The 24950-nt window shown below is 55.6% G+C and overlaps 1 protein-coding gene across 1 annotated transcript; it reads right to left on the bottom strand.

Moving 5' to 3' along the window:
- Positions 1 to 7218: 7218 nt before the first annotated feature.
- Positions 7219 to 24353, bottom strand: LOC122393126 (serine/threonine-protein kinase 40-like). Its single transcript, XM_043388798.1, has 7 exons — positions 24071 to 24353; positions 23577 to 23707; positions 23136 to 23284; positions 22742 to 22876; positions 22145 to 22550; positions 11804 to 11933; positions 7219 to 8875 (listed from the first exon to the last, which is right to left on the bottom strand). Exons 2-7 carry the CDS (start codon positions 23698 to 23700, stop codon positions 8449 to 8451), a joined length of 1371 nt encoding a protein of 456 aa, XP_043244733.1. The 5' UTR covers positions 23701 to 23707; positions 24071 to 24353; the 3' UTR covers positions 7219 to 8448.
- Positions 24354 to 24950: the final 597 nt, after the last annotated feature.

The raw sequence follows: 24950 nt of genomic DNA, 5'->3' as shown, positions 1-24950 counted from the left end.
TTTTTGGGATGGATGTTGAATCCTTCCCTTTGTAAGGTTTTTGTGTTCAGAATCGCTTTATGCTTTTAAAATGTTGCAACAAAAAAGAAAAATCGGTCTCTCGCGTCTTTGTTTCTATGTCAATCGCGTTCTGTGTGTGTAACATTCCATTTTGCATGTATGTGTAATGTATGTAAATGTATTGCAACATTCCATTTTGCAATACATACTACACATGTATTGCACATCGCCTGGAGGTAGTTCCTCTCCCCTTCCATATGAATGACGATCCCTTTTAACCCTCGCCCGCACATGGGGGGGGGGGAGGGGTGGTTGCCACCCATCCCCCCCGGTAGTTTTTCTGCTCTGCACTCAACATTTTTAAAGCTAGAAGCCTGATTTTTGGTATAGCTGCTCCTCTATCCTTTCTCGATGTCCACTGAACATTTCAAGTTTTTTTGTGGTTTTTGGTTGGGAGATATGACCTTGTTTTTCAGGTCATGTCATGACCCAAATGACCAATTCTCAACATCTTGCGTTGTGAGCTTCTGACACCTTGATTTCGGCCTTTTTTGCCAGTCTCACCTCCCATCTATCATGGAACATGTTGTTCGACGATGTACAGATGTCAAGGTCAAGGTCAACCTAGGTCATCTAAAATAATTGCGTTTTAGGCAAGCTGAATTTACTTTTCGTGAAGTTTTTTGACTGCATTTTTGGTAAAAGCTTCTCAGATCATGATTTCATGTAATATGGACACATAAACAATCGGTGCACACATCAGTATACACACAGACACACCCTAGTAGCACATCAACATTGTGTCGATGTTGTATCAATATTGACAACAATGTTGTATCGATGTAATTCTGTTAGCCACTTTCGACATTGATACGATGTTGAACTTCGACATCGTATCAATATTGACAGCACAACATTGCACATCATTGTTACGACGTTGATACAACATTGTCTCGATGTTGATTTTTGGTTGATTCAACATTGTCTCGATGTTGATCCTTGGTTGATTCAGCATTGTCTCGATGTTGATTCAACATTGTCTAGATGTTTATACAACATTGTCTCGATGTTGTTGTCGACAGACCTATACGTGTACGAAATCTTTTATCCCGTAATTACCTAAAATATTCCAGCGTCACCGTCACCGTCAATATTCGGGGAAAATGTATTTCTATGATATATGCACAGCTCTTCACTTTTTTCGAGTCAGCTACACTTCACACATCACGTCACACAACCTCGGTCGCCGCTCAGTCTCCGCCATCTTCACATCTTGAGCGGTTGAGTCAGGGCCGTGGGGGTTGACTGTTGAGTCGCCCGTCGAGCCTCGCACTCCTGTAACAAAGCGGAGATTCCTATGTAACAGCGGTAGGTAATACATTGGGCCTTTGAGAAAATTCAGTTCTGTCATTTTCAGCTCAGATAATAGATACTTACGTAAGTGCATTGAACATCACGCATGTAGGTATCTATACGTCCTACGACCCTGCATCTATTCTTTTATACTTACCGGGCCCCGTTTCAAGGCATGGCACTACATGACGCCACCGACAGCACTTTTCCGTTTGCCGCAGGCAAGTGAGCGACGACGGTGATCGCCACCATTTTGAAGAGAACGTTTCAGCGCCAGTTTTTTTTTTAACTTAGCACTGCAACAACTGGGATAAATGCACTGATTGTCACACAGCAGAAACTGGCGGAAACCTACGTCCTACATAGTCGGAAGAGGAGACGCCAGACGACACTGGACACAACGCACTCAACACACCCGTCCGCACTCTGCGAGCCGGCACAACGGGACGGGGACGCGCGGTCCCCTGTCGCGGTCTCCCCCTCTCTAGCCGGAGGCGAGGATGGGACCGCCCGCTGCCGGCCGCGTACAGTCTTCAAAACGGTCAGCGGTCGCTAAATTCCACTCGGTACGGTCTCTGAAAGAGCACAGCGCACGACTGGTGGGACCAAGGCACTAAATACCGTGATACTTGAATGGCACCGGTGGCACCCGAGTAAAATAATGCCTACCTATACAATAATGCTTAAAGTCTGATTGACGCCTTATAGGACCTGAACCTGTCGAGCCCATCCTTACACCCGAGGGGGCATTTGCCCTGTCAAGTGTGAACACAACTGCGGGGCAATATAGTAATTAAATCACAATGTTGGAACTCTACTTTTATCAATATTGTGAAATCAACATCGTGACAATATTGTATCAATGTTGAATCACAATGTTGAAATTCTACCTCTGTCGATATTGTGGACTCAACATTGGGACAATGTTGTATCGATGTTGAACTACAATGTTGATCCTCAACTAAGATTCGACAAAGCACAACCTAATATCAACGTGATATCAACGTTGAATCAATGTTGAATTCGTGTTGAAGCACCAATATTGACAATCAACCTGATTTCAACATATCTCGATGTTGTATCAATGTTGTGTGCTACTAGGGCACACAGACATACAAACACATATAATTGACCTTGACCTAACTTGACCTGAAATGACCTCAGCAGCAAAAACCTGGTCGGGTAGTGTGTCAAAGAGCTTCTAGCTGGCTTGGCACCAGAAAACGGCATCGTCATCGGTGTATGCTAAGCAGCGCACTTGATATCCAACGGTGACCCAAAACAGCAACATTTTTTAGTTTGACCTGACCTGGAAGGTCAATGACTGACCTGAGAAGGTAAAACTGGGTATCATTGGATTCGTCTCTTCCCAAATAATCTTTTTGGTCCTTACCGCGAAGCTTTATCTCCAACAGGAACGAAATGGCGCGGGGGTGGCAACCCCCCCCCCCCCCACCCCCCATGTGCGTTATAGGATGGGAAAATGGCATGTGCGGGCGAGGGTTAATAATATTTTCCCACGGGCGTTATGTTAATCGGAAAACGGTTTCTGCATGTCGGTTTTCGGTTATGTGTCGTAGTTTACCGCCTAGCGGTAATCATCATTGCCTTGAACCTGTTTCCCCTATCTTCCTATTACTATCCCGCTCTACCGTGGAGACATGCGACACGAAATCTTCGATTTCACCATTTTCCGATTTACATGCGTTCGACCTTCCATATAATACGCAGCCGGGACGCTGACACGGATGGATCCTAAGTGTCCTGGTCGCCGGCGAAGTCCGGATAGCGTCAGTTCGTGCTTGCCACCGGCTCACCGACTGTGCACCGGCTTACGACTGTCAGACAGCCTTGCCGACCTTCAGACAGCACTAACGACTTCCAGACAGCTGGCTCAGCGGTCGGAGACGGTGGGCGGCAGATGTCCCGTGACCCCAGCACGTGGTTAGCTCTGTCCCGTGGTGATCCGCTGTTGCTTCACGGCTGTATAGCGATTACACACTGATCAATGATCGGAATACATCTGCTTGACACGGATGTGGTAACCAATGATGTTTCAAACTACGACCATTACTGTCCACCGAATTTTCCAGCACGTGTGGTCTTTCAGGAGACGTTTCACACTCAGGCTCTGACTAGATTTTTCAGAACTGAACCACTCGGGACAGAAGTGCGTCAGAGTGGGCAACGACCCAACCGTGAATCAGACTAAGTTGGATCGTCGCACGAACCTACTTATTGCACTATGTTTTGGCCATCACTGGCACTGACACCGATCACTAACGTCAGTGCAGCAGCTCTACCTTTTGATCAGCGGTGTGTCAGCTGCCCTCCGGAATGAAACCAGAGCGGAGTGGTAGAGGAACCAGACAGAACCGGCGCGTGTGGGTCGGCCGCCGGACGCAGCTGCCCCCCCCCCCCCCCCCGCCGCTGGTGGTTCCGCAGACGCTCGATAATGGCACACAGGAGACAGAACGCTGACGGCGGCGCTGGCAGTGGTTACAGCTGATGAGTGACCATGAGTCAACCACCTTCTGGTGAACGGAACCCAGTACCGACCGAAATTCGGGCAGCGGGTACTGACAGAATGCCATGTTCTTGGTAATGAGAACTTGTTTGTTCCAGTTTTGAGTTTGACGTTCAATATGACGCCACGGTGGCTACCGGAGTCCTTGGGGATCACAATGAATGAAGCTAGGGCCTAGGAATGTTTAATTTTGTCCCGTACACCAGCGTTAGATGTCAGCGCAGTTACGTAAAGGGCCGTTACGTGGCAGCCACGTCAGTCATGACGGCATAGTCGTGTGGGTGTATAGTATGTCTAAAAAGAATGTCCCCTCGCCACCACGCGGCGCTGGTGTCGCGAGCCGGTAGTTGGCTGAATCCGGACCAAACCACGCATTCCCATGCGCTGGGCGACAGCTACGCAGTGGCTGATAGTAGCGTAATCCCGAACCTTCGTGACACGACCTCGGGAAGGAGGGAGGGGTGTGGGCGGGGAGCGCATGGTGCGCTCCCCCGCCCGCTAAGGAGGGGTGCGCCTCGCGGCGCGCGGTATAGGCTGGTGGCTGTCTCGGCCAAAGGGCAGGGGCCACACACCAAGCCAACGAGTGCTGATGAGGGTTCGTAAGGACTGTGAAGTTTTGCCACGTTTGACACGTTTGCTACGGGTGCCACGTTTAGCGACGTGTCATGAGCCAAAAGGGAGCGTTGAAGAAAAACATCTGGTTAACCACATCGTGGTAATAGTGTGCCAATGCAGGCGTTCATGGCCATAAACAGCTTTTCTAAGTTCGCAGAGGCTACCATTGAGCAACAATATCCGGATCGAAGTTAACGATGCCGAGCTACTATCGCTGCAAAAACACTCCTGGAAATTTGTGACAGAAAAATACACTCGTCATTTTTGACCATGCACACAGGTTCACCAATGACGTCATAGGTCATTGACAAGGACCTGAAAATGCGTTTAGTGTCACAAAATCTAGCTTGAATCAAAGGACAGATATGCCAGTCTCTCTCTCTCTCTCTCTCTCTCTCTCTCTCTCTCTCTCTCTCTCTCTCTCTCTCTCTCTCTCTCTCTCTCTCTCTCTCTCTCTCTCTCTCTCTCTCTCTCTCTCTCTCTCTCTCTCTCTCTCTCTCTCTCTCTCTCTCTCTCTCTCTCTCTCTCTCTCTCTCTCTCTCTCTCTCTCTCTCTCTCTCTCTCTCTCTCTCTCTCTCTCTCTCTCTCTCTCTCTCTCTCTCTCTCTCTCTCTCTCTCTCTCTCTCTCTCTCTCTCTCTCTCTCTCTCTCTCTCTCTCTCTCTCTCTCTCTCTCTCTCTCTCTCTCTCTCTCTCTCTCTCTCTCTCTCTCTCTCTCTCTCTCTCTCTCTCTCTCTCTCTCTCTCTCTCTCTCTCTCTCTCTCTCTCTCTCTCTCTCTCTCTCTCTCTCTCTCTCTCTCTCTCTCTCTCTCTCTCTCTCTCTCTCTCTCTCTCTCCTCTCTCTCTCTCTCTCTCTCTCTCTCTCTCTCTCTCTCTCTCTCTCTCTCTCTCTCTCTCTCTCTCTCTCTCTCTCTCTCTCTCTCTCTCTCTCTCTCTCTCTCTCTCTCTCTCTCTCTCTCTCTCTCTCTCTCTCTCTCTCTCTCTCTCTCTCTCTCTCTCTCTCTCTCTCTCTCTCTCTCTCTCTCTCTCTCTCTCTCTCTCTCTCTCTCTCTCTCTCTCTCTCTCTCTCTCTCTCTCTCTCTCTCTCTCTCTCTCTCTCTCTCTCTCTCTCTCTCTCTCTCTCTCTCTCTCTCTCTCTCTCTCTCTCTCTCTCTCTCTCTCTCTCTCTCTCTCTCTCTCTCTCTCTCTCTCTCTCTCTCTCTCTCTCTCTCTCTCTCTCTCTCTCTCTCTCTCTCTCTCTCGAGGATAATGCGCTCGATAAACATACTTCCTCGTGGGTTGCTGGGACCAATCTTATAAACACCGGGGAATGGATGTGATGTCACTTACGGGTATTATTACGGCTAAGTGCAAAATTGTTTTCACGCATTGAAGTCCATCATATATTGACGGAATCCCAGCGCCCGATTTCATAAAGTTCGGTAGTGTCTTCGTTTGCAGCAGCGCGAATTTTACGCCCTAAGAAATCACACCCTCCATAGAAGTCGGTAACTATTCGAATAGGAGAGCATATTATGAAGCAATTGTGTGCTTGATGCTTCCGTTTGTTTTGGACTGTATGTTTACACATCCACTGCTGAGTGCTGGTTATCACTGTAAAGATTACCTAATGCCGTGAAAAGAATAGCACTCCCTTTATAAGATTGGGCCAGTGTAGTCGCGCCCCGCGAGCTCGGCTTCACTGCTCGGCCGCTACGGGCCGAGGAAATCGGTCCTCGCCTGAGGGCAGGACGGAGGTCAGGGAGGGAGCGCCGGGTCAGCCAGGCATCGCCTGGTGCCGAGCGGTTGCCCCTCCTTCCCCTCCCTCCCCCTCTCTGACCCTCCCTACCTCGGTGGCGGATTCCGCCAAGTTACCGATTCGCCTACGGTGGGAGAGCCCAACCAGGGGACATACTTTTTAGACACACCGTACGGTGTCCGAGAATAAACCGAAATGTCAGGTTCGGTCGCACCGAGAGCCGGCTGTGACGTACGACTGTCACGTGCCATATGGCTTCCAAAGAGAGATGTGAACACTGCTTTAATTTTGCTTTGACACGCCCGAGGCAACTAGGAATTACATTTCATCCAGTTATCCAGTTTCATCCAGTTATCTCGTACACTCGGGGGCAGATTGATGTTCCACCACTCCCTACCCATCGGGCTCCCATGGCTCAGCACTGGCTACTGCCAGTGGCAGCACTGGCAGCTGACTGGCACTGGCAGGCAGTGCTGACCAATGCTGAGGGCAGGCAGCACTGGCAGCAGCCAGTGCTGAGCCATGGGAGCCCGATGGGTAGGGAGTGGTGGAACATCAATCTGCCCCCGAGTGTACCTTAATCAACTTAGCCTTAACATGAAGAAGATGAGCGAGGACTCTGACCTCGCGTAGGTCGCCACCCTTGCGAGCTGGAGCCCGAGTCCAGGGGGAAACGTACTGGCTCATGGGTTGTCGCCAAGCCGGTGCGCTACGCCGTTTGTGGCATCAACACGTCGTGACCTCGGCATTGGCCGTGTCAGAATCTGAGAATTAATCGATGTCTTGGTCTGGGAAATATGAAGACAGATTGTTGAGTGCGACATGATCCAAGAGCAGTGCATACCATGATTACCTCAGTGCATACAGCAAACGCCTCTTTGAATCGCCGCATTTCACACTCTGTTACCTGTAATCCAACAAGAGCATTTCATCAACGCCACACCCTGCATTCTGCATTGCTATTGCCCCAGTCTCTCACACGCCACAGCTTTCATAGATGATGTATTTTCGATATTGCCAACATATATCATAACTTATCGGTCCGATCTCTCAACGGGATCGGTCACGTGACAACTGGGCCGGCCCGGCCGAGCGGTCACGTGACAGCTGGGCCGGCTCGGCCGAGCTGGAACTAATGCCGGATAGCTTCATGGTCGTCGCATCGCGCGGTGGGGCGGTGCGGCGACGGCGGAGGTGTGGTGACGCGCGCCGCCGCCGCCGCCCCCGATGCGAAGTCTATCACAGTGACGGTGGACACGGTATGGTGCGGGTGGCAGCTGCCGAGATGAACGATGAGACCATTTCACACCGGCACGACATACACAGGCACTCGGTGGGCGGCCGGCCGGGCGGGCCCGAGTCCTCTGAGGGTGCCGACGCCGGGTGAGAGGCCCCGGCACGGACCCGGCCCTCCCCGCCGGCCCCCACCTCTGCACTGAACGGACGTTCGGGACTGGCGCTGGGCTAAATGAGGAATCGGTACGCGCCAAGATAATCCAACTTCTATACCACGTTTTGACCGGCAATACGGGGCATACGAAGTTCACTCGCAACTAAACGCGGACTGAGAACGCGACGAAGAAAACGCTTTGATCACACAAAATCACCGAATACAGTAGGTACTTAAAGATACGGACGCGGCACCAGCGCAGGTTGGGCTTACAGGCTATTTGCTAGCTTGCACGGCCTTCTAGGCGGACGATGTACGAAGTGAATCGGTCGTGCCAGGCGGAGAAGCGCTCAGCCCAAAGCGGACAACTGCAATGTCCGCGACAGGCCTCGCACCATTCCTTAACGGCGGATCTACTATAACCGGAGTCACACGCATTCGAACTGCCATTCGCAGCGGTTCGGCGCACATAGAAACGCAGAAACACGACCCTAACACGCAGACACACATACATACACACACGTTACGGTTCTACCGAGTCTAGGCGCATCCACAAACCGGGAGAAGTATTCAGGAACACTGAGAATGTACGCGCCGTGCCGTTTCGTACTCGCAGAGCCACCCATTCAGCTCAGCGCCGTCCTCACTCGCACATTTACTCTCCGACTCGCACAGTAACTCTCACTCTCATTTCTTTCTATCTTTCACACATCAGTCGCTCTGGCCCGGCGCGGCTGCGTGCCACGCCGGGCCGGGTCAGGACGGGGAACGGTAATGCCCGCGGGGGGTGGAGGTCACTGGTGGCGCCCGGAGCGCCGCGGCCGCCCTCAGGGCGCACGCCGCTGCAGCACCCGGTCGATGTGCTCGATGACGTCGTGGCGGGAGAGGGCCATCAGCGGGTTGGCCGGCGCCGGCTCGGTGGGCGTGGGCGGACGCTCGGCGCCCACCGTGAACAGCTTGCTCTCCATCAGCTGCAGCTGGTTGACGTTGGTCTCCAGGCTGGAGGCGGCGGCGGCGACGGGCGTGGGCGGTCGGCGCTGCTCGGCGGCCGGCGGGCTGGCCAGCTGCGGCACCACCTGGTCGTCCGAGGCCAGCTCGCGCGGCGCAGGGTACATGCTGTGCATCATGCGCAGCAGGTTGGTGTGCCGGCCGAAGTAGTGCTCCGTCACCTGGTCCGCAGTGATGCGCTGGCGCGGGTCGAGCAGCAGCAGCCGCCGGATCAGCATGGTGGTTGGCTCAGAGACCCGGCCGTCGCTGCAACACGCCAGAGTGGGACGAGGTCAGCCATCGGTGAGCGGGCACAGCGGGACGGCAGACACTCGGCGCCATTGAAGCGCCCTAACGCAAATATGGACACTGCAAAGGTGTTCCACCACAGCCTATTCAATAGTGACAACCAGCAACTGTACTCAACATGTGGTGGATAAACGGTGACAATGAATGTCGGGTTTGACAGCGAACATAGGCTTCTAACGTGAAATGTTGGCCTTGAACAGTGCAAACGTTTACCATCCATTTACCATTTACACTTTATATTCATTCCTAGCAGTAGCAGGGGAACATGTAACACCCAGCCTGAGGCCTAGTAAGTCATCGGTTTCATCAGTTTCATCAGTAGCACATCCCATGCAACACATGTCCGATCCCACGCCCGGGGCTAGCGCTGGCCTGCGCGGCCCGAGCTCACATTACGCAATCTCGGCCGGGACCGTAATGTCCATCGTGTCATCTGACAGGTGTCCCTGTGTCAGGTGTGTCACCAACCCTTTTAGTGTCTCTCCGCAGGGCACGCCGCCCCGGGCGTTCGGCCGACTGACGACACAAACACGTCAGTGTGCGTGTCGGCGATTCCGTGCTCCTGGTGTTTGTGTGTGTGAGTGTGACGGGCCCGGCGGCTGCCAAGGTCACGGCCCGTTCCCTCCCCCGTGCTCCGGCGGTCGACCCAGCCGAGCCGCTCACAGACGTGACCGCACCGACAAGCCCATATGTGGAGGGTGCCGCATGACCTTGTGCCCGGTGCGGGTCGAACCCATTCAGGCGAATAGGGCGCGGGTCGCCCGGCCGCGCCCCGCCCGGCCGCTGTCGACGGGTCGCCCACGGCGGCGGGGTCTGGTGGACCGGGGGGGGGGGGGCAGGGTGTGGCGCGCCAGACACCGCCCGGTCAGCTGTTTGACCCAACAAGGAGAGGCAGTTCAGGGGCTCCGTATGGGAGCCGCTCGGGGTACCCTTGAAGATAAAGTCCGGTGTTGCTGCAAGGTCCACACAACAGCGCACCTCTCAGGGGACTACTGCGCCATTTGAACTACCACAGACCCGTCCGGTCACCGCAAAGCGAGGGTACCCCCGGGAGGGTACCGCTCGGCGCAGATAGGGGCGCCGAACCACTCTAACCACCGGCTGATGTCACCCACAACTCTCTGCAGCCGTCAACACAGCTCCACCATCGATCTCTCACAAATAAACGCCGCCGCAGCGCCATTGCTCGTCTCTGGCGCGCCGCGTTTGTCGCGGACCCGCGACCCGCGCGGAGCGGGGTGCAGCGACCGACAGCGCCGGAAGACGACCATGGCCGCCGTCTCCCGGCCCTCTCTCTGGCCTCCCACTCTCTCCCACTCAGCTGTCAGGCTGGCGAGAGCCGGCGCGGCGGCGGGATTCGGCTGCTCAAAGCCCGCCATACGGCCGCTACCTATGGGAAGGCAGACGAGGAATTGACCTCGCGGCATTGGCAGATGTCCCACATTGCTGACAGTAGATACTAGACGAAATCCCACCCGTCAGATCCAGTAATATCCGGTCTGCTCTGAAACGTCAGCTGGTATCCAAAGATACCACCAGCTATCGAACGGTGTGAACTTTTGTGCGAAGGACACCGTCCTTTCCACGAAAGGTTATTTTAGCCCGGAGGATGCAATATCCGCTCCTAACACTCCAGCTCATATGTGAACAGTGAATATGCAATGTGTAAATGTATTCACATAAAACCACATTGAACAGACCGCCAGCGACCCTTTTCAAAAACCAAACAAAGCCAGATGCTTGCCTTGTTCCCAGCCATGCAATGTTTTGCCAACCATATGGCTGAGGGCCGATCTCGCCCACCGCCTCAGGCCTTTTCGACAATACTGCCGCCTGAAGCGGTTCTCCAGTCGTCGCCTTGGGGCCGCCCACATCTTCCATCGATCGCGGCGGGGTGTCTGCGAGAGAACGACCCTCATTTCCGGGCAGCTCGGCCACCCCGCGGCGGGCGAGACGGGCCACAGGGAGCTGGGAGCTGGCAGCGGCCATCGCAGCCGGCCCGCGGCTCGATAAAGCCCACACGCCAGCGGAGCGGCTCACCGCGGCGGCCGGGCGGTGCCAGCTCACCGGCTGGCCAGGCCGGGTGTAGCCAGGGGACTCATAGCGCCGGGCGGGCGGCTGCAGCAGCCGCCGGGCCCAATTCAGCCGCCTCTCCGGGCCGCCCTCTCCGCCCGAATACGGTGCGTCAGACGAGCTCGCCGGGCCAGCCGGACCCGAAATTCTCAGCACAGCTGTTTCATCCGACGCGTCAGCGCTACAGTCGGACACGTCACTCGTCTGACCTGAATCACACCGGCTAAAAACCCGTCCCGGACAGGGGCGGCGCGCCGGTCACCCATGATTCAACTGCCGAAAAAGTACCCTGCGCGCAGCCACCGGACGCGAGAGAAATGGCACGGTGACCCCTCAAACGGGGCACCGATGGGGTACGAATCAGGCTGATGTAACCCCGGCTGTGGCAGTCGCCGGCGTCAGCAGATTCCTGATAACGTCGCCACAAATCGATGTCAAACTAATATCCGTGGCACGAGAGTGTTCGATCAATAACACCCGACCGACGCGGCCGGCTGAGCTATCGGCTGCGCTCTCGACCATATGGGCACGTGACGGGCTGTGGGATGCACTGCTGTGAAATGAAAGCCGTGGAATGTGGCCGGCGCAATGTGCGGAGAAACTGGCGAAAGGAGTGCGACGGCCGCGCGTCTGTGGCGTGGCGCCTCTCCCTTCCGTATCGTCTGGGGACCACGTCCGGCCAACTACGCCACACGTCCTGTGTGCCCCAAATGTACCCCCTGACCCCCTGTCTCGCAGTTCCCGACCAATCATCCCCAATGGCTACGGCGCACCCGGGCGTTATCACGGCGCCACAATATCCACCGCACTCACTCAGGAATGACGTAGTCGGCCGCCTTGATTTTGCGGAACAGCTCCTGTGGCGCAGCGTTGTAGAACGGGAACTGGCCGTACAGCATCGTGTAGAGCACGACGCCCAGCGCCCACATGTCCGACGGCTTGCCTGTGAAGTAAACATGACGACGAGGTTAGAGGACGGCGGCGCAGAAGGTCCTATTTGTGGTACCGACCCCTAGCGGGCCCCCCGGATGGTGTAATGCTCGGTAAATATTGCTCATGGCAAAGGTCATTGGGTACATGGGTGTGACAATTGTCGCGAAAAATCTAGCGCCACATGATCCTACTCTTCATGCAACTGGTGAACTGATGTGATATAAAACGCAATGTCAACAAGGGACAGGTAAACTGATGTAAATAGGAGCAAATCACTCATGTGAAGATGCATGCAGGTTTCAATGCGTGCTTCCTTCATCATACTTCACGCAGACATCAACACCACACACATGAATACATTCGGTACAACTCAACCACCGCCCCTGCATTCCACCCGCTCCCATCCTGCCTCCGCCGCCTCCCGTTTCCGCGGCGCTGTGACCGCCGCTGCCGCATGAGGCGAGCTGACGTCAGCGGCCATGGCGGCCGGTCGGCACACGGTGTGGCCGTGACTGGCCGTCATCCGGGCCCGGCCCGGGTGCCGGCGCCGCGTCCGCGCCCGTGCCGTGCCGGCCACACCCGCAGCCCGTACCGCCGGCCGGCCGGAGCACACCGGCTTGACCCGGCTCGAACCGTGTCGGCGGTATGGGTCTATCTACCTCGGCGGTTTGGCTCGGTCCGTCCCCACGGGAGAGCCGCGACCAGCGACGAGCTGCCTTTGTCCGTCTCTCCCGGATCCTCGGCTGTGCGAGCTACGGCTCCGCGGCCGCGCGGTTGTCGGCCGCGGGGGTGATGCAACTCTCCAAGGAAGTGACACGAGCCGTCCGTCAGACAGCGGGCCGGCCGGCCACCGACCGACGACGCGCCGGTGCGCTCAGGTGTGGCGAACTCCGCCCCGTCCCCTACACCCCCGCACAGACCCGCAGACCTCCGCTGGGGCCGAGCACACACGTGGTCCGCCCACGACTCCAGCGGCCAGCTGCGGACGACCCCGGGGAAGCACACGGAAAGACCCGCTGACTTTGTGAGCAGTTGCCGTCTGACCGCGCCCTGAACTGCCGCGGGAGGTGGATGAGAGGCCGACGAAGGTGTCAAGTCAGCGGGCGACTGGGTGCGGCCCGGCCGACCCCACCCCGTCCCAGGTATCCGGGAAGTCTGCAGTCATGGCGGCTCAGAGGGCGGTCAGAGGAAGTGGGCTCCGCTGCCGGCAGGTTGCTGTGGGCCAGCGAGTTCGTCTGACAGCGGCCGTTCCACGGACCAGCCCGGCCACGAGGAGCTGGTCACGACAGGATGTGCAGCCGGCCCGCAGAAGTGGGCGCCAGAAGACAAACTATCAGGGAAGGAGACGACCCCGTGCGAGATGAGGCCGCAGACTCATTTGCTCACACTCACAGACTTATATACGCAACGTCTTTACGCGGCAGAATACAACACCACTGAAAAGCGGTTACCTTTTGACTGGACGAAAGTATTGCGCAAAAGACGCGCCCAAAACCAAACAATTTGTGTGACGACATCGATATTTTCCCCGCAACCACCATGCAAACTTGTAGATAGCACGACATTTTGCTCAACCTTCTTGTTTGTTTCGAGGCAAAATACTTCGTCACGGTCTACATTTCTTCAAGACATTGAGTAACCAGCATGCATAAATCAAATTAATACCGACTCCAACGGCTGCACAAGTCAGCCTTTTATCACACGACGTATATTCGTCCACGTACGCAACCCGACCTGGAACAGGCTACGAGCGAACGATTATCCCCACTCCGCGGCAACAAGATTCTCCTAAATATTCTTGCGGCATGCCGGTCAGGCTACGACGTCATTGTTGCAAATTATCAGAGCTATCTGAACTCCAGCTAGCGACGTACACAACGATGACAAAGCCCTGCGAACCCCTTTTCGCAATATTGTCCGGAGGACGGAGCATTTGCAGCGCGACTTGTGTAATACCTGCACCTGGTGGTGACCAGTTAGCGACCTAAAAGGGTCGGGCGCCGACACGCAACTCCACTGCAGCACAGGGAAATCGAACGACTTTTGCACCGCGGTCGGGTGTGACCCTGGCCAATCGCTTACATTACAAAACATTGGCTGTTTTAGCGTGACTGCCGCATACTGCGACTGAAAGGTGGCTGGAAAGTTGCAAAACTTTGGACTGATTAATCTTTCGGATCGTCCACAGCAGGAGTAACAGGTCACTAACCAGTTCGTCACGGGTAGGTTTGTTAAGATACGAATGAAAGAACAAATTAGGAAGGTAAACCCGAAATGGGACCAACTCCATATAGACCACTATCAATGTAGGTCATCAGTTTATCGCAGACTCATAGTGTGACATATGAACTGGCTCTTGTGACAATATTTCACCAGTGTTGAATAATACTTGGGTATGGCTCAGTATTTTCTAACCATCCAGAATCCACTCTCCGAAACAAGTCTGACGCAACAGCGTACGCAATCATTCGAACAAGCCCTATGGCTTTTCCTGTCTGTGTAACAATCTCATGAAATAGCCAGCGCAGCAATCGTTTGAAGGAGATGCAAACTTCACCGGTCTTCCACGAATTCAACTTTCGTTCGTCACAACCGCGTGGGTCATGACTCGGTCTTCCACCGGTGAAAACACACCCGACTCATCCGCAGCCACACCCCAAAGCCGCTTCTGGCATTCCGGATTCACCACTAATCCTCGCCCGTCCCGCCAGGCTTCCTGACTGGCCTGACCCGGCCGGTTTGGCACGCCCGGGTCAGCGTCTCGCCGGTGTCGGCGGGTCGGGTCAACACGGCGACATGGCACCGGTCCGGGCGGTGGGAGCTCCTCGAGCCAGCGCCACTGCCGGTGATGTCACGACGGATGACCCGGTGCATTCCAGAGGAAAACAACCGAGACAACACGGACCGGGTGACCGTGAGATCTGAGAGGACAAACAAACAACCAGACACACATAGGAACCACCACACAGACAAACATGCAGTGATCTAGGCCGCTGAGGTGGTCGTCTGTCAGCTGTGGGGCCACGCGGCGCGCCGACGGCACATCCCGGAAGATTTCATCAGAGCGCACCGTCGATTTCCACCGGATGGACGGTCGGACAGACGGTCATACAGCCGCCGAGGGCAGTCACCGGCGGCCCCTCACACCGGCGCGCGCAGCGTTTCCAAACCGCGCCACCGCCGACTTTCGACAGGGCCGACGAACTGACGGCAGACTTCCCGGCGGGAGACGTTCGTCCGGGCGCGAGGAGAAATCGCGGGTCGGTGGCCGTCCGAGCAGCGAACCCTGGCCGCTCGTCACCGGACGCGGCGGCGCAGCGCCGGACGCCAGCAGCCGGCACCCATGGCGGCGGCGGCGACCCGCGCGGCAGGCGCCGGCCCCTGCCTCCGTTGCGTCAGCGCGTCTCCTCGCGGCGCGGCCGGCATTGCGCGTGGCGCTGTTTACCAGCCGATTGCACCACCCGCGCACCGCCGCATCCAGGGCAGGCACGCGCAAAAACCCGGCCCTGTGCGCGTCCGGAGCGCCGGCGGCCCGGCGCGCGGGGCGGGGCACACTCGCCTCTCTGCATTGGCCATCGCGTTGCACAACGACCGATGCCGTTGCGCGGGGCGCAGGGCGGCAGACGGAGCGCCGCACGACGCGTCCCCCGACAGCACCCGATCCTTCACCGGTCACCGGTAGGGCGACAGGGGTCAGCCCTGCCGGCCGGCCGGCCGCCCCGGCGACGAAATTGCCACACCGTAACGAAACCCAGAGAAGTTTCACAATGTGCCATGCAAACGATTGGTGAAATATCATTTCATCACAGGTGTTCAAGCGGGGTGAAATTCGTTTCGCAGCAGCCGAGCACGTGCCGGTCCGTGTGTAAGCAGACACTTCGTCTTCGCTCATCGAAGCGCACGTGCGCGGCATAGGCGGCGGCCGCTCGCCTACCCCGCGTCCCGGGAGCGGGGCGGGCCGCGCACACACGGCCCCGAGCGGGGTACGGGCGGGGGTCGCGCTCGTAATCCGGGGCGCGTGTCAGAGCCACTGCTGTGCCAAGGCCAGGCTGACCCCATTTAACCGGTCTCAGAGTCGACGCCGCAGCGGCTGATGGAGCCAGGGGGCGATGACGGTTGATGACGGTTGATGACGGCTGATGATGGCTCAGCTGAGACCGGTGGCCGATGACTGATCATCCTCACATGGCCGCCGACAGATCCTGCATTACGGAATCCGGTTTGTTCGGGTCAAGCACCGGTCGGTGTTTAACCTCCGCCAGATGTCTCGATTTAGTCCCATGCCTCACGGTTCCCAACCTGTTTCTCCGGTGCTGTAGACTTAAATTTTACTTCGGTGGTCTGCCAGCCCGGTCATGCACCTGTTCAACGGTGCGTGAACGACGCATGACGTGCACAAACGCCGCATGACGTCATTCTCACGAGTCGACTTACGGGTGCTGCCATATTCCAAACTCTGTTGCCATACCCTCTGCCTACGCCATTTGGGTCACTGCTGTTCAGTGTTTAGTAAAACCATCCAAACGTTCCGAGAAATGCCAGCAAACCTTGACCTACGCCGTTTTTTTAAACACCGAACACCAGTATCGAATCAGCGGCATATCGTATCCAATCCCGTCTACATCATAACCGGACTATTACGCGTGCGGTGGGCTGGGCAGCCCATGGAGCCGTCGCGCGGCTGGGCGCTGCCTCCCAGTCGGCGACTCGGCTCGCTCCATTCGACACAATTACCGCCAAGGTCGAGCCACAGCCGCGGCGCGGCGGCGTGCGCCGGCCCGGCGGCAGCGGAGGTCAGGCGCCGCGTAACCAGCCGGGCGACCCGGCCGGCACAGCCAATGTCAATGTCGCCCGGCGCTGCAATCGCGCCGCCGCCGCAGAGAAAAACGGGATTTCGTCACGGGTTTCGATACTACAATGGCGCCGGTGAGGCAACGCCAGCCGTTAGCTGTTCGTGTGTAATATGGAGGCAGCGGCCGGCCGCTGGACGCCGGGGCGCACGGAGAGCCAATGGATGAGAGAAGGCCAGAGGGGTAGATGTCGGCGGCGGGGATCAGGGGTGCCCGCCGGACCGGACCGGTCCTCAAGTTGCACATGTTGACACACCTGACCTGTTTACCTAGTTCGCACGAGGTCACGGACGGGGAATGGACAAAAAGGACTGTCCAGCCTTGACAGAAAAATAACAACGTAAAAGTAGGCCTCAGATAGGCTTACTTCGCCAATAACGCAATCAAATTCCACCAGACATGCGGGATCAAAGAGGCTAATCGTGCCAATCCTGCCACCTCCCGCATCTGAGCAGCCCTCAGCAGCGTCCAGCGGGCCTTGGAGCGCCCGGTGATCGGTGCACGGCGCAGACGGGCTGCGGGCTGACGAGCGATGGTGTTGGAGGACACTGACCAGTAGGTACGGGCTGAACCGGGTGCTGCTGGCGCCGCCATGCCTGCACGCCGGCAGGTCCCACCCATAACACCGGCAGGGGACCGGACGGGCGGGCCGATGGGATAGGGGCGCGGCTCGCTGCGGCGCCCGGGCGCGGTCTAGGGTCAGGACCGCGCGTTCAGAGCAGCGACTCGCCCGCGCGGCGCGCCCTCGCCGTGCCCCGGCCGCTCCGCCCCGTCACGACGACGGACCGATCGCTTTGTCTCCGAGCACGCCTTCGTCGGGCACAGCGGCGTCAAGGGCATCACCAGGCCGGCAGGGAGCGGGTGAGGGTCAGCCCGAGCCCCGGGGCACGGACTCCATTGTCAGCGCCGCCATTCCAGCCACCTTCCGTCCTCTGTCCTCACCGTCACCCCACCCGTCGACCCAATGAGCCCTAACGGCCCGGCGAGTCACCGCACCGCCGCAGGGCGGCCGAAGGGGTCGGCCGGCCGCCGCGGCGCTGGTGCAACTGGTTCTGCGATTGCGTCATGAAGCGCTACGGCAGCGGCGGACCCTGGCCGCCTCACACGTGATGAGCCCCGGTCGGCTGACCTTGGGTCAGCCTTGAGCGGACGGCGGCGGAGCGGGGAGCAGCGGTGGAGCGGAGAGACGCTGACGGCCGGCCGAGCCCCAGGTGTACGACCCGCGCGAACGCTGGCCACGCTGGGGAGCCGCACCCCGTTCGTTGGCACCCTGCTGCTGCCAAACCCACGTGGCCAAGCCCACCGGCTCGGCCGCCGCTACTGCCACCGCCGGCACCACATCCGTCTCGCGTCTGTCTTTTCTTTTGCTCTTTGTCTGAGCAGCCACATCCGTCTTCGTCACGGCCTCGGTCTGCGATCGGTGCGCTGTCAATCGCGGCACATCCCCGCTCAGTCCAGCGCGGCCGCGGCCCGGTTGCAGGCACACGCGTGAGGTCGTCACCGGCGCCCGCCGCCCGGGCCGACACCGTTTTGTAACCCGACTGCGCAACCGAGTACGGGGCGGCGCGCGCGCGCGCGGGGCCAGGTCGGGTCCTTGATGGAGCTGCAGCGGCCTGGCCGCCCAGTGGGAGTGTCCCCTATTGCGGCCCTGCGCAACACCCACCGTTGGTTACGGCACACGGCCGGCCGGCCCGACGCACGGTGGAAACGGACACAACGGTGGACGGTAGAAACCGACACACACGGGCTGTACTGGATGGACAAACGGACGACTGAATGAGCGGGCCAACGGAGCGGACCGCCGGCGGATGCGAGCACGGACCAAGGGACCAAAGTGGTCCACAGCCACCTGGCTGGGGTCGATGATTGACGTGTTGCCGATCCAACATCACCTGCACGGTCTAAATTGAAAGTGATTGGTGTGAAACTGAAAGGAAATTGAGTAGTGGCTTTAGCAATTGGATTACCAGTTGAAAAGAAGCGAGCTTTGAAACAAGTCAGCCGTGCTCATTGATGTCTATCAAAGCCATCAGAAACAGGGATTATAAGTTACGATACGCTATCACTATAATAGAAGTAATTTCAGCACAACGGGTTATGGATAGCGCTAAAATTACGAAATCGGGCCTAGGTCAGTTCAAAAGGTGAGGACAGCAGCCGGCGGCCGCATTAGGATTTCGTCTTGACACAGTTACGTCATCAGTTGGTAATCCAGTTCGCACGGCTCAAAATGGGTAGCCACCTCAAGTTAGTCATGCTATTATGTTTACGCTGGCGCATTAGATGTCATTACCAAGGCATATTGTACATTCTTCCTATATGTAACACTATTGTGCATACTCATACAGTATAAAAATGTTCAGCACAACCCAGCTGGCTTCAAATAGTAAAAAAATAATCGTAAATCAGCCGCTTTTAAATTTTAAAGCGTTTTAAAGCGCCCGATTCCGACTACGAGCCACCGGCAACCAGGGATCGTTATTTTCGCTCTGCATTTACCGGGTGTCATAAAAACGCCATGGCCTGGAGAGATCACGGCCAATGGCCCACTGACGGCATGGACCAATGAAGAAATCAACCAAAAGAAAGACACCAGGCGCAGAGACGAACTGCTTTCACATGCTCTGACGAAAGAGCGACAAGGCGAGAGAGCGGGCGCGACAGCGGCAGCAATATCCTCTTGTTACGCAGTCCAGCGGACGAAACCGACCGATCACTATCACTGGCGACGGTTGCGCGCCGCGCCCCCAGGCGGGTCACGAGCGCGGTCACGTGGGGTCAGCCGACGCGCCCCGACCCACGGACGGTGGGTTCCTACCGAGCCGCCCGGTCGGTCGGCGGTACACGGACCGCACGCAGAACGCACGGGTCGCCGGCACGGCACGGCGAGCGGCACATAATCGAGCGTTGACCACGCAAGTTGCCTCACGCCTCCTGCGTCCCCGGCTTCAACAGTCGGTGCCATCGCTGGTCGGCCCACCGCGCCGGCCAGAATGCACCGGGACAAAAACAGGCCGCCCGAGTCCGCCGCTTGCACTCGACACCACCCGGTAAAAGGCGTCTTGCTCAACAAGGTCAGCACGACGGCAGAATCCATACAGCTGGGACGTCGTGGACGCCACGGCGGGGCGAACTATCAGCGGGGGGACCCGAGAGGACCGGTGCGGGGGTGATGCTCGAGAAAAGCCGCACCGGTTTGATCTGGGATCATGTCCTAATGGTGACATGTGCTCTGCACGGTGTCTGCTCGGTCAGGTTTGGCTGCAATCGCTGGACCCTCAGGTCGTCTGACCCTGACGGGTGCCGTACGGTCGCCGTAGAGAGTTTCACAAGCGGCGGTTGCAGGGCGCCGGCACCTCTCCCCAATCGCCAGTCACCGGCCACGACATGTCCGCATTTTACGAAACACATAAAAACGCCGCCGCCGGCTTAGCGACCCAGGTGGGCCCGATAATCGGTCTGAACAATGGGGCGGCAGAAGCGGCGCGCCGGGCCGGTTGCGCGCGCGAGTAGACCCCATGTTACAACAGGGCCCGATGACACAAGCACCCGCACATTAGGACCAATATCCCGTGACTTTGCACAACGACAGCACGCAAAAACGGGACGCCGGACGAGCCCTTCTTGGTTGCCGGTGCTGTCATTGCCAGCCGCTTTCCCGGACACCCTAACACGACCGTTACGGTCTCTGCTGTCGGCAGGCACGGCATATAGGCATTACAGAGTCGCTACAGCTGCACTCCGTGCAAGGGCAGTTTTCATGAAACGGGATCAGAGAATCCACGTCGTCCCGCCGAACGGTTTTCGAGGCGAGACATTACAAGTCCGTTAGTCAGTGCCAGGCGACACCAAGGCTGGTCCGAGTTTATTGTATATGTTACTTGTAAGCCAATGTACCGACGAATAAATCCTAACACAGGTAATCAACAACCCCCCTGCTGAAGCTAAATGGCGCAGAAAACACAGCACAACGTAGCATTGTTTCGATGCAAATCATGCTCAATATTGTTCCAACTAACAGGAGCCAGAGTTGACTCAGACTTTAACTAGGCGGCGAGTCGAGCGGATGTGTGCTGGAAGCTTGCATCACCACTCAATGTCCGCTCTATGTCGGACGTCAGCAATGTGGAGCGCTGGTAAGCCCACGCTGCTGGTAAAGCCATGACCCACGGCAGCATATTCCCATAATCGCTCGCTCACCAGCGCGAGTCACCGGCCACTCAGCCCATGACAACAAAGCACCATTACGTCATCTCCTCAGGTGCCGTATCGCGTTCACTCAGACGTGCCACATGCACCGATAGTCCCCCTCTCCATCCATTCGGGAGGGGTCATGGGGTCCATTCTCCTTCACATTGCCCATGCTTGCGCTCATCGAGCTACATCCTCTGTGCGCGCCGGGCGGGCGCGAGTCAATGTGGTGCAACCGCGGACCAATCACGCCGCGAGCGCGCGCCGCGCGGACGGGTGTGTGCGCAGTGCGCGCGGTGGCGCAACTCGGGACGCGCCGCACGGAGGGGCCGGGAAATCGGCTACCGGGAGCACCGATAGCAATAGGTGGTTCCGGCTGATCGGCCTTTGTCGAATATGACGGCGGCAAAAAGGGCGCCGGCTGATTCACCGGGCAATGTCTGCCGCCGCATAGCTGCGGCCACATTACACCCGCCGTGTGAACCAGCCGGACTGGGCGACCTCTCACACCCGGCAACAGTCTCGAGTTCGCAGCTGCTGTCAGGGTCTGGGCGGCCACAAAGGCGCCCGTTCTGGCCATTCTCCTTCCCAATGTTCAGCACAAGGTCCGAGCCCGGCTCCGGCCCGCCAGACCCGGCCCCGTCCTGCCAGCCTCAGCACAGCTCCGACTCGGCTCGGCTCGGCACCGACCTTGGACGCCCGTCCGGTACCGTCCGGCTCACCGCCGCCGCGCCGCTCCATCCATCCCGTTACACGAAGCACCATCCGGGAAAATGACAGCACGGCACCGCACCGCTGTCATGCGACAGTCGCCTTGGACTGCGGCAGCTATATCGACCGAATCGAGCGCCACCCGTTCTGATTTCGGCCGCCGAGAAGGCCGGTTACGCAATAGAATGAAACTGACGGATATTTCACTCGCATGCAGTCACTCCGAGCGCGAGTGGCAATGCAGATTGCGAAACAATCCAGGAATCAGCTGCCCGAGATGACACTTAGGTACTCTATTTAGACCACATTCGCGCAACGACCCGCTCTTAGTAACTACCGAAATAGTTGAATCATCGATTCCCCGTGTCCGGCGCTGCATGCAATCCACCCATCCCTCACCCACCCTCCCCTTTCCCCCACCCGACCGTTCGACTCTGGCACCTCCATACAGGAGGGAGTCGGGACCCACCTAGATAGGGCTTTCCACTGAGCACGTCCGGGCTGATGTAGGCCGGCGAGCCACGCTGGTCCTTCACCAAGTCGTCCTCATTCAGCAGGTGCTTGCCCAGACAAAAATTGGTAAGCACCACCTTCTTCGTGCGCCGGTTGAGCACGATGTTACCCAGCTTGAGGTCGCGGTGCACGACGTTGTTCTTGTGCAGCATGGCCACGACGCGCACCACGTGGCTGAAGATGAGCAGCGCCTCCTGCTCGGCCAGCCGCTTCTGGCGGATCACGTAGTGCTGCAGGTTGATGTGCTCGCTGGGCGAGAAGTCGTGCGGCGTGAGACAGTCGAGCACGAGAGCCACGCGCTGCACGGCCCGGCCCGAGTAGACGGTGCCGCGCGACGTGTCCACCTCCTCTAGGGCAATGTCCTGTGGACACAGGGGATGGGCATGGTGTCACTGCCGCAGCCCTCAGAGCGATGCTCACCTTGAAAACACTTGATAAACATCTGGCAAACGTCCTCGCTGATGACTGTAAGTGAATGATAAACAATCTTCTAACATCCTATTACAGGTTGACTAAAATGCATGTCCTGTTTAAAAGGATTATCCTTCCTTACCTTGTACAGTCCATGGTGTTGAATTACCCCCTGCTGGCCTCGCAACAGTGTGAGAAGCGAGTACTCAGTATGCAGCAGCATTTTGCCAAGTCGGTCATCTTGTTTTTCCTCGCTAGGGGGCTTCAGGCTCAAAATCTGAAGTGGAAATCCACAATTAATGAATGCTTCATATGCAGAACTGACATCAGATCAGCAAATCAGGCATATTTTTTTACAGGAAAGTGCAAAATATCCAACTTAAACCTAAACTGATGCTATTAAAGCATGTAAAAAATGGCCCAAACATGCTAGCTAACATCAAACAATGCAAAACAAGTGCACACCAACAAGAACATTTAGGTGCCAGCTGACTGGCCACTACACATGAAGAATAGAACCATTAAAGTAAGCATACCTTCACAGTGAAGAACTTGTCAGTCTTTTCTTGACGAGCAAGATAGTGTACAATACTCTTCACAGGCGAGTTTCCAAGCACAGGTCCCAAAATGAAGGGCCCAACTTTTTTAACTCTAACCATATCCACAAGAGTTCCAGGCTTGGGATCTGCAACAAGAAGGCATTTTACAATATAAGATGGGTATTGATTTCACAATTTCACATCAGCAGATATACCTAATGCCCATCAAAAAATAAATAAATAAATAAATAAAATAAAATGCAAGGACAACTAGGTATATGTTATGAACATCACAAAAGTCCCTTGGTCTGCTTGTCATTACATATCCAGTAGGTGTCAATGCAACCAATGGAACTTAGTTAAATTTGTAGGTATTTGGTAGGTATATCTAAGCAATTAGTATCAACAAAATGTTTTGTCACAAGACACAATACTTACATGACTCATCTTTTTCTTTCAATGCTTCTAAGGCTTCAGAAATTCTTATCTTCTTTGGACTAACAACAGGAACAACTTGAGAACAGCAGAAACTAGAGGATCTTTTTCTTGACTGGAGACTCATCTCAGCACTGAAAAGGAAAGAAAATGAATAAGCACAACTCATTTGCATTATCAGTGACATTCAATTTTTAGCACGATCTTGTTGCTGCAATACTGAACCCACAAAAAAAGTCATAGCATCAAAACCATTCCTCGTAAGTCGTAACACAATCAGGTGGCAGTAAATGACCATCCGAATTATCGTTAACACGGAAAAATCCTGCATTTAACTTTACGCAGAGATCAACCACAATTCAAATTCAGTCAAGCAGCTCTTTAGAGTTGCTCTCAAAAACTCAAATTTAAATCTCAGAAATGGGTTTTGGGTTGGTCAGGTCAGGTGAGGTTGGCGTCACCATCCACACCAGAATCAGAATGGCACCATTACTAACCTGCGCAAGGCCAGGCAGGGGGATAATTCGATGCACTTTCAAGTATTCACTCACACTTATCACTCACACGAACAAAACAGTCGAGAAAATAACTACCCTATGGCAGAAGCCAAGGTAGACTAGCAGTCCCGCTCCATCCTGCCAACTGTGAAGAAAAGACAGAGCGGTCGCAACGCAATGCTGTGGCAGCGACGCCGAGCCGAGCTACAGCAAGCCGCAGGGTGAGGAGGTGACGCAAACGTGACGCAAAACTATCACAGAGCAATGCGTTCTAGAACAGAACAAAGACCATTTGAAAGGATTATCTGACGTCATATACTATTGAGGTACGAAAGAAATTATGTTATCTGCTATATAGGCCCAAAATGTTGCATTCCTCAAAACAAAATGTTGTTACTAATCAAAATAATGCAGATTGTCACCAATAAAACTAAAAATAACTTTCAAAAATATTTTGACGTCGTTTAAAGATCATTTAAAAATAAGTTATGTTTTGATTATTACTTGTGGCCTTGTTGATGACGTCAAGATTTTCTCGAAAATATTTCATGATTATGGCGAAAAATGACGTCATATTAAATTAATGCATAAAAAACAAATAACACAAAAAGGAAAACAAGTTGTCTAGCTATATTGCTAGAGTATACAATTACTGGCTGGTTGTATGCACTATAACCACCCAATTGCACTTAATTTCTGAAGAAAAGACAAATAAATATTTTTCAACAAACCAAGTGTTAGCAATGAAATGGCATACAAAAACAATTCCACCAAATCCTTTTACCTATTCTTTTTTCACCGCAAACCATATTTGTCAATATCTTGAGCTTTTCGCTAAAATAGAAAGAACTCTACCAATAAACGTCATTTATTTAATTAA

Source organism: Amphibalanus amphitrite, unplaced genomic scaffold (genome assembly GCF_019059575.1).
Source record: "Amphibalanus amphitrite isolate SeventyFive unplaced genomic scaffold, NRLGWU_Aamphi_draft 000516F_arrow, whole genome shotgun sequence".
Taxonomy (NCBI): Eukaryota; Metazoa; Arthropoda; class Thecostraca; order Balanomorpha; family Balanidae; genus Amphibalanus; species Amphibalanus amphitrite.
The sequence above is the reverse complement of the archived record's forward strand: the minus strand, read 5'-3'. Positions and strand labels throughout refer to the sequence as shown.